Genomic DNA, 17,796 nt, shown 5'->3' on the forward strand with positions numbered 1-17,796 from the left:
GGTCGGCGGTAAGATCAAAGGCGCAAAGCATTGTGGTTATGCGTGAATGGAAGATTCACGATGCGCAGTGAAGTTTAATGTGATCCTCGCGCTAATGCGGCCTCGTTGATTTGCGCTTTAATATGTGACCAGGGGCTCGTTTCTCGAAAGGCACGGAAACTTCTTGGGCCCGTAAAGCCATTTTTAGTTATCTGTTTCTTAAAAACAGAGAAGTGTATAGGTCTGAAACTTTGTATGAAGAGAACATCTGTTCATATTAAAAATATCATGGAATAAAACAGCTCTGTTTAAGATTTTGCTTTGGCTTTCCGGGTGCGAAAACTTTTTGGGACCTTTGAAAAACGAGCCCCGAAGCGTGGCAGGATTTCAAACAAGTGACATCTTTAAGTTGACTGAAACAGTAAAGTACTATGCTAATCAAGGGGAAATTTGTTAAAAACCTCACTCGAATCGACTCGAAATTTTCTTCAGTTTTATTTTACTGCTGTGACTTACAGTGTGACTTGTGGCTTAAAACCGAAATCGTAAAGAGTTTTCTTTTGTTTGGTTTACGGTCGTTGACAGTTAAACGAACCCTCTTCTGTTTCAGCCTCTTCGAAATTCCCGCGGCCGCCATCTTAAATAGCGCGCAATGGACTGTGAGCATTGATGACGTATCGTAGTTGCTCGCTTCAATCTTTGCTAAACACGTCTCAGTTTTTGCCATATATCACCTCGACCTACAGTACTCTTTTACTCTTCTGTCTGGTGAATTTTAAAAATATCGGGCCACAAATGAAGAAACATTTTGAAATATTTGAATGGCTTTTATTTATACACGAGCAAAACAAAGATCAACAGTTCAGTTCAATTTATCACTTTTATTTCACTTTTTAAAGTATACAAATACTTAACAAATCATAAGGCTCATATAAATGAAACACAGAGCATAGATGACCTTTTGCATCACAGTGTACCTTCATCTTTCGACAAAAAATGCCATGACAGCTCTTTAAAAGCACACTGATGCCTTCTCAATCAGCAGTGCAGAAAATCGTTCGCATAAGCTGTCAAAAGACGTGTTTTATGGCGATCGACATTTTCTACATTTAAAATTGAACCTTTTAATTCAACCTTCTTCTTCTTCTTCTTCTTCTTTAAATGATGCCTTCTCTGGTCGCTCGTCATTAGAAGAGTACTCTAGACTCAGGTGATGTGGCAAAACCTACCACATAGTTACCAAATTAACTCGAATTCATACAGCAGAGATTGGAGCGAGCAACCACGATACGTTATCAATTCCCACAGTCCATTGCGCTTTTCGACATGGCGGCAGCGGGAATTTCGAAGAGGCTGAAAGGCACTTCATGGAAAAAAAAAACAAAAAAATCAGTTCGCTAGGTGAGTCATTTTGTTAATATAGGATCTATTTATTAGCACTTTTAGTCTTTTTCTTTTCTTTTTTTTTATTTTATTGTACCGCTAATGAACACTTTTAGGTGTAGAACTAGTCCCGAAATTAATATTTCGTCGTCTTTTAAAATCAGTCGCATCCCTTCACCTGCTCCAATAGTCAAGAACACTAAGCGTGTTTTCCTTATATTGCTTATTTAGTTTGTAACAAATTTTTAACTTATTTATACTCGAAAATTGAGGCTTGTTATTCCTCTAGCTCTACAGCTAATGAATCGAGTTCAATTACACTTACAGTTATCACTTTCTCCTTTCTATCACCTACAGGAATCCCTAGTAAAACTACCATCAAGACAAATGTGTCTAACAATGTGGCCGGTCTTGGTGAAACTGTTGCCATAAGGTGTTCTTCAAATGGCTATCCCAAACCAGTTTGTCGAATTTACCGCGAGGGTGTCTTGATTAACGTCAATGGAAGCGTTTTTTTGATTCGAAATTTTGCAGTGACGGATCAGGGAGAATACACGTGCAATTGCTCCAATGCTGTGGGTGCAGAGAAGGTTAATGTTATTCTTCTTCTCTACGGTGAGTTGTAGCGCCTTTTTTCTGTTTTCCAGTAACTGGCAAAGGAGGAAAACAGAATATACCTATTAAGAATATGGAGGCATGACGAATACGCATCCGGATACTTAGAGCGAAGACTATATTACGTGTTGATAGGAAGAAGGATGGTATTAACAATGATCGTTTATTTCGTGTCCTCTGCAGAGTCCCCAGACATCGATTCCATTCTTCCTGCCTATCAACTTGTCAACGAAACAGATAGTTTTCAGATCGTCTGTAATGCGACGGGAAATCCACCCCCTGTAATAAAATGGGAAAAAGTTGGCGACAACAGCAGAGTATATTACAGATCTAGAGACAAAACACTGAGAGTAAAAAATGCGGTGAAGTCGGACTTTGGGACATACCGATGCACGGCTGTGAGTGTGCGTGGGGAAAATGTTTCTGCAGCGGCCACAGTTGAGATGGACAATTGTAAGTTACTAGTGTTCATGTGTTTATAGACCACCCACATGCACTTATGTCGTTAGGATTCCCTTTTAACTCAAAACAGCAGGTTGTGTCTAGTTCATCTCCATATCTGATTGATAACAGGAGTAATTATAAACACATTTTATTGTACACTGTATCTTCTTCATTTCTTCTCATCCACAAACACCCTTGCTTCCTTAAGATGCTGCCGAGGTTAATATTAAATAAAAATTAAAAACTTCTTCTTATTTCAGTTTCACCAGTTATTGACAATGGCCCTCGTAACATAATTGTTTTAGAACAAGAAAGAAGAAATGTCACACTGTACTGCAACGCCACAGGAAAACCAACAGCAGAACTGTCGTGGATAAGAGTCAGAGACGGCAAAACAGTGGCTTTTGGGAATACTCTACTGATCTCAGCTGTTGACCGGTCACACCGTGGGGAATACAGATGTATCGCCGATAATGGAGTTAGAAAACCCGTTTCTAAGTCGGCATTCCTCGACGTACATTGTAAGTTGGTTTCAGTCCTCCCTGGACTTGAAGTAAAACCTAAGAATCTTATCGTAAGAACGTGAATGTGTGTGTTAAGTTCATGCACTTAAAAGTAGTAGCTAATGCTTGTAATCCTTGTTTTATCAAACACATGCTTCTTACCAGACAAAGCGTGCAGTCATACTTGTGACTATTCTTTGCGATTTCCTATCATCTTTACAAGTGATAATATCTCGGCTGCATAAGGGAAAAAAACCCTGAGAGTCCATCTCGGAGGATTTCAGACAACATTTTTCGTACAAATTGATCAAAAATTGATTTTTCTCAGCCACTGGACGGAGGTATCATTTAGTTCGAAGTAATTGTAAAAACCTGTATATTTTTACCATTTGTTCCCTTTCCTGAGTTGCAAGTATTTATTGGGTGTTTATACACTTTTTAGCTTTCATTATTAAGTTTAGTCACCTGGTAGGAAAGACAGGAAACAGAAATGACAAGATAAAAGTCTTTATTAGTGAAGGAAATGTAATATGTATTTCGTTTGCAACTCAGGTTTAAAGTTCTGAGACATTGTGTTCCTTTTTTTTAAGATAATCCTTCCTCCACAAGATTAACCACCGATAAATTCAACGCATTAGTGTTTGGAAACGGTCGTATTGTTTTAACGTGCGTGACCGACGCAAACCCACCGCCCAGCCAATACCAGTTTAAACGTGACGGTGTCCACCTCAGAAGCAGTATTACAGGAAGTCACGTGATTCAAAAGGCCAGGCATTACGATGCAGGGAAATATCTGTGTGTACCAGTCAACAGCATTGGTACTGGAGCTAACAGCTCTGTTCAGGTTACTGTATTAGGTGGGTAAAATCGAAAAGATGATATTTGTAACCAACCGAAAGATGTTTGGTTGATCCTTGCGAACAATGAAAATAATGTAAATATTATACATGTATAATTAATTTTAAATATTTCTTTCTACAGGTGCTTTCTCTATCATTCACTTTCTGCAGAACATAACCATCAACGAAAGTTCAAGTGTGTCATTATTCTGTAATGCTACTTCCTATCCTCCATTTGAGCATCTAAAATCTTATATCTTCTGGACTAAGCTTGGAGACAACAATAAAGTGTTACCACCAGGCGAACAGCTTGTTCTTAGGAATGTGAGTCGACACGACAAAGGAGCGTACATGTGTAAGGCTGAGAATGGACTTGGGTTCCCTGACACAGCTGTTGCTGTTCTAAATGTTTTACGTAAGTACAAATCGGTTGCATGACAATTGAACTAATAGCACCGCTCAAACCTAATTTTGCATATTATGCCAATAATTGGTCAGGCAGATGTCAGGCATCTCGTGGCTGGGAGGTAGAGGTTGAAGTCCAGCGCCCTACCACTAGGCCACGCTGTCTCCATAAAATACCCTTAACTAACATTGAAAAATACCCATAACATACCCATAACTAGCATTGAAATAATAGAATTCAATAAGAAACTGATTAATATTTTACCTGAGGAATGCAGGGAGAAAGCCTTAACAAGTTGGCTAAAACAACAGTTTATATTAGCCAATAATAAAATAAAACTGTCTGGGAGGCCGCAGTATGCAGGACGCGTGTCACATATCAACCTAGTAAATGGCCCAGCTCACCACGAGTCTCTCGTAGCTCAATTGGTTAGAGCGCCCAACTGGTATCTGGGAGGCCATGGGTTCGATTCCCGTCGGGGACTCAGAATTTTTCTTTGTCCCATGCTCGTGTCATTGTTGAAAAATACGTCTGTATTTTAAAAAGTTGTTGTTGCTGTTGTTTTGCCAGGGGCTTATTAGAAAGGGGGCTTATTTCAAACCATACAGGTATCATGTCAGTTAGGGTAAAAATAAAAGAAAGTACTGTTTATTGCTGTTTAGTAACACATTTTCACAAAATAGGTAATGTAAAAATAAATGTGGTGAGTAGATAACCTTACAATAAAAGTGTAATGTTACCTTGTTTTCTTGTTCATTACAGAGGTGTGGGGGGCTTATTAATAAACAGAGCTGTTGTGGTGTATGGCTGGGAGAATTATGTAACAAATCAAGAAAATTTGACATTTTTAATCGCTTCCTTAATTCTCATTACATTTTCTTCCATCATGGTTATATGCACTGTATTGATATCGGGGCCCAAATTATCATCATCATTATCATCATAGTTGTCGTTGTTGTTAATATGTAAATCATTGCCGTTCAGTCTGCTGTATACTCCTGAAGGGCCAGGTCCAAACCATGGCCCTGAGGCACAACACGGTTGACAAAACCTCACTTATTATGTGGGCTATTCCAAATTATTATTATTATTATTATTATTATTATTATTATTATTATTATTATTATTATTATTATTATTATTATTATTATTTATATTATTAATATTTGTATTATTTATCATTTGTCTAAGAGGCTCTAGGGCATGTGTGTATTGTAAATAGTTTAAATAGTTTTCCTGTCGTTTTTGACTGCTACTCGCGTACGCCAGATTACTTCAAACGCACAATGTAGCCATTAGTTTCCTTTGGATTTTAAATCGCTCATTCCAATTTTAAACGTTTCTCAGCTTTTATTCATTTTCTATTTAACATATTTTGCTTTTCATTTTAACAACTGTATTATAGAACCTTTTGTTGCAAATAGTTTTGCGCTATAGTTAACTTTTAGAACCTTTTTATCCACATGTTACCTTTTTTAAAATATTATGTGAAATAAAGTTGTTGTATTCTTAATTTATTATTATTATTATTATTATTATTATTATTATTATTATTATTATTATTGTCATTATCATTATTATCATCATCATCATTACTATTATTATTATTATTATTATTATTATTATTATTATTATTATTATTATTATTATTATTATTAATAATATTATTATGGTTAACAGCCTTTCCTTCAGTTGTACCGGATCCCCATTTTCTTACTCCAATACTCTCAAACTTGGTTAAGCCTCTAGTTCTTAAAATCTCAAGTTTTATTTTTTTTTTCTGTTTCTAAATGTCCTTATATTTTTTCCACAGGTTGTTCAACATGTGCACATCATACAGGTTGTAAAGAAGAAAAATAAGAGTTTGTTAACCCAGGATTTGCCTTAATATGAAACACAGCATGGATATGACTTTTATAGAATATGGCTACAATTTATTGTCATGACTGACAATAAAAGTGTTTTTGACAATAAAAGTGTTCTTGACAATGAAAGCGTTATTAGTTTAAAAGAATATATGTTGTGGGTTTTTACAGAGTTTCATAGAGACATTCCCAGACATTTATGTGCTGAGAAAACAGAGAGGAACTGGGTATAAAGAGCTATCATTGATTTTAAAAAATGAACGCTGCAATTTCCGCCTCTGTGACTATTAATACTAGCCATGTATATAGTCTTTTTATCACATAAATAGATTTACTTTTTTACCCGTTTTTATTATGTAAATAGCTTTTTTTAACTTATGCAGCAAAATGAAATATTGTAATGGACAAATTATTGACCTTAGACACCAATGTAATGAACCCTTGTATGTTAAGGTGTATTCATCGACAAATAGCATGGAAAAGGAAAACGGGAAGGATGATACACTGGTAGATCTTTTGACGTGACTGGCTTCTCAGTTTGACAAGAACTCTGAGATGAATGCAGCGTACAGCAGTCTTATCAATGAAATTCAGGGCAGGTTACAGATATTGTCAAGAAATTCATGTGATACATCAAGATGATTCGCCGTATTGTTACCTCAGACAGTATAGGAACTTGGTCGGCTATTTTGATGAAGGTCGGGCAACCATTGTCTGTCGGGTAATTTTCTTGTACTATTGAGAGAAATCAGCTGTTGATCACCCGGGAGGATTTGTTATTATTTTGAGTCATCATTCCAAGAAAAAATTCAAGCATGTATATCCGCAAAATTGAGAAGTGTTCAATCAATAGACTGCGACGATTAAAAAAAAAACCGTCGAACAAAAGTAAACATTTTTGCTTTTTCCGGTCGTTTTACCAGATTACTTTACTTTCCCCATGTTTCCTGGTGTTCGTTTTGGGCGTCGCAACAAGCATCGCCTCAGCCCATGATTAATAGCAGCTAAAATTTCGGAAAAATCAAATATCGCGTAAATACTCCGGCAAAAAATGACAGGAAAAAGGAAAACATATGGGCGCCGCCTTCTTCCATGACAAACTGTGCCAAACTAAGTATGCGTCATGTACCCCTCTTGTCGTTTCTCAGTGCGCTGTCCTCAATAACACTACCATGTGACTGCACAATAAGTACTGTGAATAATTTGTCTTGATTTAAGCTGCATTCAGCTGGTTGATCCACTTTCAAAACACAGACGGAGAACAGAAATAGTTGTTTTTAAGATCAAAGGAAGTGCTTCAGCGTCCGGAAGTTCCTCTTGGCGAGTGTCCATTATAGAGTTATCACGCACGTTTTCTTCTCAGCTGTCATGTCTCTTTATCAAGTGTCTTGGCTGAATATCCGGACTATCTAGTTTATCAGTGTTTAACATTTACTCGACGCGGACAGCATTTTAGTTGCTTCTTTCTTTGCGGAATAGTTTGTTCTTTTAACTTTACGGCGGCGTCTTCGAAGAGGCGATGGTGCTGCTGCGATTGAAAGCTGTAAGCCTGCTCACCCTGCTCTATGCTTTAGAATTGCCAGGTAAGAGACTGCACCGCGGTATACAAATTTTTCTGTTGTGAATAGAATAGATACTGTTGTGAATTATTTTTACTCGAAAAGCTTTACCGCAATTTTTTACCAGTTTACGAATTGCTCCGGCGCACCCCCAGTCCCTAAAGGATTAAATTAGTGAATAACAACAATTTTTTTGGAAATATTAAAACTCTATAGCAAATCGTTTGTCTAAAAAGGAACATGTCAGTCTAAAAACTTTAAAGGTTCAAAAAAATTCCTGCACAAGCCATGGGCGTAAAAAAAATTCGTGCAAGCCGAAAATCCCCCACCTTCCCTATCACTTTTCTAATGGTCTGTCTCTTAGTCTGTATTCAGCTTGTTGATCCACTTTCAAAACACAGACGGAAAACAGAAACACAGTAGGTGATTTCGATATCAAAGGAAGCAATCAAACGTCCGGTATGAAAAGTTCCTCTTGGCGAGTGTCCATTATGCCCGGGCCATTATGGAGTTTAAAAATATCTGGTTTGTAGCCAGGCATGATAAGATTAAAATTATTTGATAAAAGTTAACACTGGCTTATTTTATCTTTGGGTTTTTTCAAAATATTGGCGATTGAACGGATGGGCTTGTGAGCCACTTTTCAATTTGAAGACAAAGACTTTTCTTCGAAGCGTGGCACTCAGTCCGAGATGGAAACGCTATTAATGAACACGTAGCATTCCCGAACATTTATAAAAAACTTAACAATTTTTAATTGCATACCACCCCCTATTCTATCCTTTTTAGTCGCGTTTTTAGAATTCCACCTCCCTTTTTATTCGGTACATTCCTTATCACCTATTTTCTGCATTTTTAGTTTTTTTAACCCTATAACACCAGGGACGCCGTTTTAAATTTACATATTGCTAAAGAAGACTACAGCAGTAGTCGAAATGTCCTGCGCATATTTTAAGCCAGTGTCAACTTTTATCAAATAATTTTAACATTATGGAATTATCAGATTCATCGTGACCCCAACTGACATGTCACGTCATCAAGGGACTTGGCTGAATATCCGGACTATCTAGTCTATCAGTATGTAACATTAACTCGACGCGGACACCATTTTAGTTGCTTCTTCCTTTGCGGAATATTTTGTTCATTAGCTTTAATTTACGGTGGCGTCTTCCGATGGTGCTGCTGCGATTGAAAGCTGTAAGCCTGCTCACCCTGCTCTATGCTTTAGAATTGCCAGGTACGTCTGCACCGCGTTATTCTTCCCCAATTTTTTTTGTTTTGAATAGAATAATAATTATCTAACCTTCCAAAATACTTTTCTTGAAAAGCTTTACCGCAAATTGTCTTCCTCATCTGTAAGTCTGTAAAATTTTAGCTTAATCGCAACTCAAGAAAAAATAAGGACAAACATAGAGCATGCAGATTTCAAGACCAAAACGGGAAATTCTTAATAAAATGACCCTCTAATCGACGACTAAACTGCGCAAGTGGCGCGCACTTCTTAACCTGCGTGAAAGGAAACCACTTCACCTCTTGGGCTCGCATGTGAGATTTGACAATGAGTGATACGGGATCAGCCAATTGTTTTTATTTATTTATTTATTTGGGATTTCCTAAACAATTTACATTTACAACTAAAAATGGATAAAATAAATATTAAAAAAAACTAGTGGGAGGATAACAGCAGGGGAAAACTGAATTCCCATGTAAAAGCTGTTATCCTAGATAAAGCTAAAATTTACAAATATATTTACTAACGACGAGAAAAAATAAAATAAAATTGAAAAAATTGAGCTTGTAACAATTTATCAAGGCGCGCACTTCTTAACCTGCGTGAAAGGAAACCACTTCACCTCTTGGGCTCGCATGTCACATTTGACAATGAGTGATACGGGATCAGCCAATTGTTTTTATTTATTTATTTATTTATTTATTTATTTATTTGGGATTTCCTAAACAATTTACATTCACAACTAAAAATGGATAAAATAAATATTAAAAAAAAAACTAGTGGGAGGATAACAGCAGGGGGAAACTGAATTCCCATGTAAAAGCTGTTATCCTAGATAAAGCTAAAATTTACAAATATATTTACTAACGACGAGAAAAAATAAAATAAAATTGAAAAAATTGAGCTTGTAACAATTTATCATACTAAGATAAGTAATATTAATATATAAAACATTAAATGGCTTAACAGCTTTTTCTTAAATAAACTTAATGATTGAGCCTCAAGGACAACACTCGGCAACGGATTTCATTCGTTTATATATCTAAGGAAAAGTTAAAGTAATTAGTGCGAGCATAGTTTGGTCTTTTTTTTAGTCCCTTTTCTGAGTTTTAACATTACATGACCCAATCTGACTCAACGAACCCATTAATACGACTACTACCACGCGAATGGAATGAATTCCACTGACTACTTTGTAAACATTCAGCTAATGCATTCTTTCATTGAATTGAGAGACAATCTCGTTACAGTTATCACAACATCAAATAGTTAAAATGAACAATTGTTGTAATAAGAAACGATTTGGAAATACATGATACAAGAAATATAAATAATAGGAACCGACGTTCCGGTTATACATAATTAAGGTTACATAAAGAGTGCCAAGCTTGGCACTCTTTATGCCAATTTGCTCACAACTTAGCCTCTTCACAACCGCTTTTTATCACTCATGTAACCTTGAAAATGGCGCAAGATGCACCGAAACGTCGGTTCCTAACATTTATATTTCTTGTATCAATTGTTGTAGTTATTTTATTTTGTTTTACTAGTTATCTAAGTTATCGAAATAATAAGTTATTAAATTTAAGTAGCTTTTGCAATACTACTAATCCTATGTAGTCATGCAAATGAAGCTTGTTGTTGACTTTTTTCGTTTATTTATCTAGTTATTTATTTATTTATTTATTTATTTATTTTTTATTTATTCAGCTACATGTATTATATTTATTATTATTATTTTCTTTCAATGTTATGTAGTACAATGTAGTGTAATATAATGGTACTTTCTTCTGCTCATTATTAATTTCCATTTTTTACCGCTATTTTTTATTTTTTTTATTTTTTTTTATCTTATTTTTTATTGTTCATGGTACTACTTCGTGCTCATTCTTAATTTTAATTTTTTATCGCCGTTCTTTCTTTTAGTGTGCAATGGTTGTAACGAAACTCTGCATGCAGACACAGGTGGTTTCCACTCTCCCAACTATCCACAAAAGTACCCGGATGATCAGTACTGCTCCTGGAGGATCACGGTTAGTCCATCACATCAAGTGTACTTGATGTTCACCAGCTTCAGTTTCCAAGCTGAAAACAACACGGACAGTGTTTATGTGTACGATGGAGACGAAGAGAGAGGGGAGGTGTTGGGAGTGTTCTATGGCGGTCACCCTCCCCCCAAGGAAGGAATATATTCCTCGTCTAACAGCTTGCTTGTGATATTCAAGTCAGATATGAATAGTTCTTATCCCGGTTTTCAGGCGGTTTACCATTCTGTTAATTGTTCTGGTAAGTAGTCTTAATGTGTAGTCTTTTAAGTGAATTTTAACTATAACTTTTTGTTACGATATTTTTAAGTCAACCCGGCCTGTCCAATCGATGAAAATCGATCATCGGAAACCAATCGATATAATCAATATAATCGATAAAAATCAATCGATTAATATCGATTGGTTCCATTAATCGATGAAAATCGATACTCACAATTCACGTCCTCTTAATTGTATCGATTTTTATCGATTTTATCGATTATTATCGGTTATAATAAATAAATGAACCATTTATCAATTCAGTCAAATCGAAGTTCTGCGAGTTAAACAAAGCACGAAATGAACGTACTAATAATAGAGGCTATTGTGAAGGGCTACCACGAGTGCCCATTTTGATGGAATTTAAATCGCCTTTTCATGATTAAACAAAATAAAATGAGCTAGCAACGTCCAAGAGTGTTGTAATTTTGATAGAGTTCCCGGTAGAGTTGGATACCAGTGAACGTTCCTGCGAACCTGTGATAGTTAAGCCCGGAGTGAAGTCAGTCTATACGTGGAAAAAGGGGGAAATGGTCAGGTCTCTTCTTAGCTGAAGAAGTCGGTAATTTCAGAAAACGTTGTTTAACAAATCCGTGTCTGTTCACATCAGAGATTATGGAGGGCTATTTAGAAGGTATTGTCCACAAATCATGGGTTTCAACTGATTATACATTTGGAAGAGAGTTTTGAACACACAGTTAATCAAGTGTTTCGTAATTTTTACACATTTAGATGAAAATCAGCAATTGCACAACAGATCACTTTTTGTGAAGAGGAAAAAATACAATAGGTTAGACTCAATTGCCAATGCCTAGCGCTAACGTATCTGAAATCATTATTAAACGATTCCAACTGAAAATCGATGACAATTGATGAAAATCGATGAAAATCGATACTCACAACTCTTTGGTTCATCGATTTTCATCGATTTCCGATATCAATCGATTAATTGCTATCGATTATTATCGATTACAATCGATTTTATCGATTATCGAATTTCATCGATTGGGCACGCCGGGAAGTCAATAGCGTTAGATAAAGCTTGACAATAGACAATAATCTCGAGAAAATAAAATACTTTTAAATACGCATTCGCAAAAAGAGAGAAAGAATACTAAACTAAACAACGGTCTACCTAGGCCAGTACCTTGAATGGTGCTGAAACGTCTGCTTGAAGATTCTTTTAACGCACAATTCTGATTCTGATTGTTCTGAAGGGTTCTATTACAACCAATCAGAATTGTGCGTTGAATGTCAGTGTTCAATTCAGTTGTGTCCACATCTTCTAGTCCATTTGTAATTGTAATTTGTAATGCTGAAGTAAGTAAGTGACGTATTTACAGTGCTGCGCGCAGTCTATTATCATTTGGCAAAGTTTTTGGTGCCTTTTTGACAGCTTTTCGACAACTCTCTCAAGAAGTAATGGTGGTGGAGATGACAAAAATTTTTGCCAGCGAACGTGTAACTTGAGAACTCCGCCTCTCATAGTTCTTTTACTTTGATTGAAACGAAATCCATCAGAAAATTATGCGTAGTCTGGAGAATGTGAATCACGACGGCGAATTTGTCATATTTCTTAATTTGAAATTAATGATGCACTTACATAGTCAGCTAGAGATTAGTTCTGACACCACGAACGCTCTAAATAAATTAGGATAGTTGCAAGATTCTAAAGTAAAATATAAATTCATTTTTCAGTCGAAGTTGTCTTCAGTGTCGCAGTCGTCGTGGTTTCGTAAGGTCCCTAATGTGAGTCACTTAATTTTCGCGTCATGTTATATTCGCGACACTTATTGTTCGCGTCACTTTAATTTTGCGATTTTCTTGGAATCGCAAAATTTGCGAAATTAACGTGTCAAGGAAATTTCATGTAAAAAGGTAGGTAACTTTTTTGTTTCTTGTAGCGTCCTTTCTGAACCTTTACATGCGAAGTGAAGGTTGCAATGATCCAGGACTGTCAGTTGGGTCATGTGGTATTGCTTACATCATCGTGAATGGAAAAGATCATTCGCATCATGGCAGGGGTCATAATGTAGTCGTTGTTGATGCTCAAACTGGTAAGTAAAGTTGTGTTTTGCTGTGCAATTTTTTTTTTTTGGCTTATTGTGATAATTAAACCGTGTGTGAGTGTGACCCGGTATATGTAAGACCTTGAATGGCAGATCTGGGATAGCGGTACTCAGGATTGATGGAATACGCGGCTATTCATGTAACCATTACACTAAGGACCATGTGTTTAGATTGTATTGTATTTTCGCAACTCCTTCCTCCGCAGAGGGTCCCTGGGGGAGGAGAGGCGGAAAGGGGTGAACGAGGGTGCGAGTGAGACGATGTAGCGTTCCCCGCGCACTTTCTTTTCCCGTATCCCCAACTTACAAAAGTCCAGTGGTCAAGGCAGCACAAGATTCCTTTGTGAAGGAAAAATTTTATTCTGATTTATAGGGGCAGTGCTGAGGTCACAAAGTTTTGACACTCATGGAGATTTCTATGCTGGTGACAAGTTACGAGACTATCTTAACGCCATAAATGGAAAGTAAGTACAATGACCAATAAAGTATCTTCTTTTTGATTTTGCTGTTATTGTCATTTTTGTTCCTTGGCAAATTGAACGAAATTATTGATTGTGTTTTAAAGGCAACAGTTTGGGCGTCAACAAACAAATATATATCTATACATTCTATAAAACTGACTTTCTCTTTAATGGATAAAACGAGAGTACCAATAAAGGCATTTTCTGCTGTTGCTGTATTTGAATTTCTTAGCATTTTTCTTTCAAAGAAAAGTTGAACAAAATAATTATATTGGTATCGATTATTGTTTTTGCTCTGTGTGTAAAGACAACCGTTTGGGCGTTAACAAATCGAAATTAAATATTTGAAAACACTGACTTTTTGTTTGCCACAGTAAAATCGTCCTTGTTGCCACACAAGACGAGGCGTCAATGTACGCGTCATCAGCTTTTGATGCTCTCAGGAGACTGGGCGCTAAAGATCCCATTCTAGCAGCCTATCGTAGCTCAATTGCATTCGTTGGCTACGCTCAATCAAACAAGCCACACTGGATCACACAAGAACAGCATGAGAGATACAAAGGACCCAGTGAAATCTCTTTGAGAATTCTACTTCAAAGCCGTCAATCACGTAGGAAATAACAGTTAAACGCAACAAAAAGTGGACAAGATGATCGTTTTTAAATTGATTGCGCGCCGCCATTTTGGATTTTATGGCGTGTAGTGGTTGCCGCTATTGTTAGAAAGCAGAGAATCTACAGTGAAACCCCGATATAACGATATGCCAAGGGGGCAGTAAAATTATATCGTTATATCGAGGAATCGTTATATCGGGGTTCCGTCCCATACATTTTTCTTTTGCCGGGACATAACATATTCATCGTTATATCGGGAATATCGTTATATCGAAGATCGTTATATCGGGGTTCCACTGTATTGTGTAAAACAATGGGCAGCCATTTCACGTCATAAAATCCAAAATTGCGACGTGCGGGAAGTTTTAAAGGGAAAGTCTCTTCCACTTTTTCTTGCTAGATAATGTTATTTTTCTCTTGTCCTATAAAATTTGGAATTTAGGCATTATTTCAAACAATACAACGTCAACTTGTCGTAGTTAAGAGTGAAGGTTTCTTTTAAAAAAAAACTAACTCAGCCTTGCCACTATTTTGATCCTCTTTTTTTTAACTTTTTCAAATTAAATATGAAGCGCCTCTTGGAATGGAGAGTGGTGAGATTTCTAATGCCCAAATAAGGGCATCGTCACACTGGGATGTCAATCATGCCGCAATACAGGCGAGGCTCCACTTCAAACAACAGGGAAACAAGCAGGGAGGTTGGACATCTCGTACAAATGATCTTAATCAATGGCTTCTGGTGGATATCGGTAGTTATACCACAGTGACAGGTGTCGCGACTCAGGGGAGGAATTCAGTCAGATGGCCACAGTGGGTAACCAAATTCAAACTACAGTATAGCGTTAATGGAGTGATCTTCAAATTCTACCAGGAACCTGCAGGAAACAATTCAGCAAAGGTATCTCGTAAAATTTTCCTTAAAGCCCTGGCCTAATATTTGCTTTACGTCCCTTTACGTAGGGCTTATTTTCGAAGAGGGCTTCAGTCGGGGAGGTCTCTTGCGAATGAGAATTTGCGTTACAAAAATAATTTGGGTCTATATATGTGGAAATGATACTGTCTGAAAATTTTAGTTGCATATATAAATACTTTATGATAGAAAAACCAACACCTCTAAATTCCAACACCTCTAAATTCCAATTCGATCGGCAATCCGAGGGCCACAGGTTTGTCAGTCGAAAGACTGTTATGTGCAACCCTCGTTAAACAAAGTTGATTTATTTATTTTATTTATTTAGAACTCTCTAAACGTAACGATATGTCCTTCAGTAGTTACATGTGTAAATGAACATAACAGGTCTCTGAGCATATACAAAGCACTGTTGTCACAGCAACTATTCTGTCTTTATGGTTAGGTTTTCACGGGAAATCAAGACAGTGACACAGTTGTGTATAACAAATTGAGCCCACCAATCACAGCACGCTATGTCCGGTTGAGACCAGTGGCGTGGAATAATCATATATCAATGAGAATGGAGCTTTATGGTTGTCAAGGTATTATATAATATTCTCCAGTGCCGCCAAGGCGTCGGTTGTTCAAAGGATAGATAACGCTATCCACTGGATAAATGATTGTCCAGTGAATAGCGTAGTTTGCTAATTTGTCAACACTTATCTGCTGGATGACAATTTTTCCGAGGAAAAGCGTTCACCACCCTTTGAATGAATGGGCCCAGTAAAAATGGCCAATAACCAGTACCGGATAGTAATTTGTCTGATCATAGAACAACAGGGCCCATGCTGAGTTCTGATGGTGGAAACGGTAGAGTTTTCCTGGGTACGTTGTGTAAAATCCATCTTGTTCTTAACAATGGAGTCTTCATAGCGGATAACTGACGTTTGAAAAATTGCTTACACCTTTATTGCTTTGTTTCACTAAATTCAGGTTGCATGGAACCCATTGGCATGGAAAGTGGAGTGATATCTGACGCCCAAATAACCGCTTCTTCTCAACAAGATAAACACCAGTCCCCAGCAGGGGCCAGGTTGAATAACTGGGGTTGGACTGCTGGAAGTGACGATCTTAGACAATGGCTTCAGGTGGATATGGGTAGCTTTACCCGAGTTACACGTGTTTCAACTCAAGGCGTTTCACGCTGGGAAACTGGGTCCTGGGTAACCAGATACGCGTTATTGTATAGTGATGACGGATTTACCTTGCATTTCTATCAAGAACCAAGTTGCCCTTCTGCTAAGGTAAACTCAAGTTTCCAAAGTTACAAGATTAGCACGTTATTTTTGACAATGACAGGTTACTTACTAACATGTTGTTACGTTTTGGCGTTATTCTGACGTATTAACGTTCGTAGTACTTACAAGAATTTTCGTTACCATCTTTGGGAGGAAGAAAGTACCAGAAACTATTTTAGTGTTTCTTCAGAATTTGACTAAAAAATAAACGGTTTTTCGTGAGGGTATTCCTATAACGTAGTAATTATAGGTCGCAGGTAGTGGGATTCTCCCCTGTAGTGATATTTTGTAGGGTATATTTCAGTTACTTTTTAAAGGATTAAAAGTCATAGCTTGCAATTGGTACCGGTTAGCGTGATAAAATCTCTGAATTAAAAATTACTACTGTCATAGTTATTCCGGTACCTTCTAGGGTATTAAGCTTCCAAAAACAATACTAGAGCGACTTGCCAAAATGAATTGGTACATCTGAGCGGTAAAAATATGCCACGCCCAAAATACGAGCACAGCACAGCTTTAAGGCGTTCCTTTCTGAATTGTCTTTCCATTATTTATATCCAGCTTCTACAACTAGTCCCCAGGGCCTTGCAAATATTGAAGTGTAATTTTGTGTCGCATTCAAAATACAACTGAAGCCTAAGAGTTGTTTCTTTCTCTGTTTTAATTTGAAGGTGTTCACTGGAAATCAAGACCGTGGCACCGTTGTATACAATAGACTCAGCCAGCCAATCACAACACGGTATATCCGGATATTGCCTCTGCAGTGGCACATTCATGTATCATTGAGGGTAGAGATCTACGGCTGTCCAGGTATTTAAGCGAATGTTTATGGAACGTTACATGGATGTAAAAGGATAAAAATCACATCAACAGGCTTTTACCACGCTAGAATACTTCCCTAGTTTGATAGCAGCTAGAAAACGAGGACAAAAGAGGAGGAAGAGGAATTCGAAGGGGAGGCAAAACCTTTATAGGAAGTGATTGTGATCTCTGTTTTTGTAAAGATTTTTACAATTGTGTTGGAGAAAGTTCGGCAACGGTGTTGTTGCTCATCCATTTTCTGAAAGCTCAGCTGTTATAAAAGACTTGGTAATATCGACATCCAGTCAGTGAACGTTCTTTTTTTATATTTTCTACTACAGGTTGTATAGCACCTCTCGGCATGGAAAGTAAATCAATAACTGATAGCCAGTTACGCGCCTCCTCACAACTGGGAAGCAACTACTCCGCAGTACAGGCCAGGTTGCATTTTAAAGCAGATGGAAACAAGGCTGGAGGTTGGTCAGCTCTTAGTAATAATCTTTACCAATGGCTTCAGGTTGATCTTGGTAG

General features: G+C 37.1%; 2 protein-coding genes across 2 annotated transcripts; both read left to right on the forward strand.

The window, feature by feature from the left end:
• The first annotated feature begins 1,305 nt into the window (after positions 1–1,305).
• Positions 1,306–6,145, forward strand: LOC144638914 (neural cell adhesion molecule 2-like). Its single transcript, XM_078498199.1, has 7 exons — positions 1,306–1,339; positions 1,720–1,977; positions 2,161–2,430; positions 2,682–2,942; positions 3,515–3,781; positions 3,906–4,178; positions 5,983–6,145. The coding sequence occupies exons 1-7, from the start codon at positions 1,306–1,308 to the stop codon at positions 6,027–6,029; spliced, it is 1,410 nt and encodes a 469-aa protein (XP_078354325.1). The 3' UTR covers positions 6,030–6,145.
• Positions 6,146–7,429: 1,284 nt separating this feature from the next.
• Positions 7,430–17,787, forward strand: LOC144638915 (neuropilin-2-like). Its single transcript, XM_078498200.1, has 11 exons — positions 7,430–7,617; positions 10,751–11,110; positions 13,035–13,187; positions 13,573–13,663; positions 14,035–14,270; positions 14,847–15,172; positions 15,630–15,768; positions 16,160–16,470; positions 17,136–17,274; positions 17,607–17,741; positions 17,783–17,787. Exons 1-11 carry the CDS (start codon positions 7,554–7,556, stop codon positions 17,785–17,787), a joined length of 1,959 nt encoding a protein of 652 aa, XP_078354326.1. The 5' UTR covers positions 7,430–7,553.
• Positions 17,788–17,796: the final 9 nt, after the last annotated feature.

This window comes from Oculina patagonica, chromosome 14 (genome assembly GCF_052425735.1).
Source record: "Oculina patagonica isolate OP01 chromosome 14, crgOcupat, whole genome shotgun sequence".
Lineage (NCBI taxonomy): Eukaryota > Metazoa > Cnidaria > Anthozoa > Scleractinia > Oculinidae > Oculina > Oculina patagonica.

What these genes read in the sequence shown, in the direction of transcription:
- LOC144638914 (XM_078498199.1), top strand. Translation starts at nt 1,306, where the DNA reads ATGGCGGCAGCGGGAATTTCGAAGAGGCTGAAAG. An exon ending in AATTTCGAAGAGGCTGAAAG is followed by an intron (nt 1,340 to 1,719) that starts GCACTTCATGGA and finishes TATCACCTACAG; the next exon opens with GAATCCCTAGTAAAACTACC. An exon ending in TGTTATTCTTCTTCTCTACG is followed by an intron (nt 1,978 to 2,160) that starts GTGAGTTGTAGC and finishes TGTCCTCTGCAG; the next exon opens with AGTCCCCAGACATCGATTCC.
- LOC144638915 (XM_078498200.1), top strand. Translation starts at nt 7,554, where the DNA reads ATGGTGCTGCTGCGATTGAAAGCTGTAAGCCTGCTCACCCTGCTCTAT. An exon ending in CGTTGTTGATGCTCAAACTG is followed by an intron (nt 13,188 to 13,572) that starts GTAAGTAAAGTT and finishes TCTGATTTATAG; the next exon opens with GGGCAGTGCTGAGGTCACAA. An exon ending in AGAGATCTACGGCTGTCCAG is followed by an intron (nt 17,275 to 17,606) that starts GTATTTAAGCGA and finishes TTTCTACTACAG; the next exon opens with GTTGTATAGCACCTCTCGGC.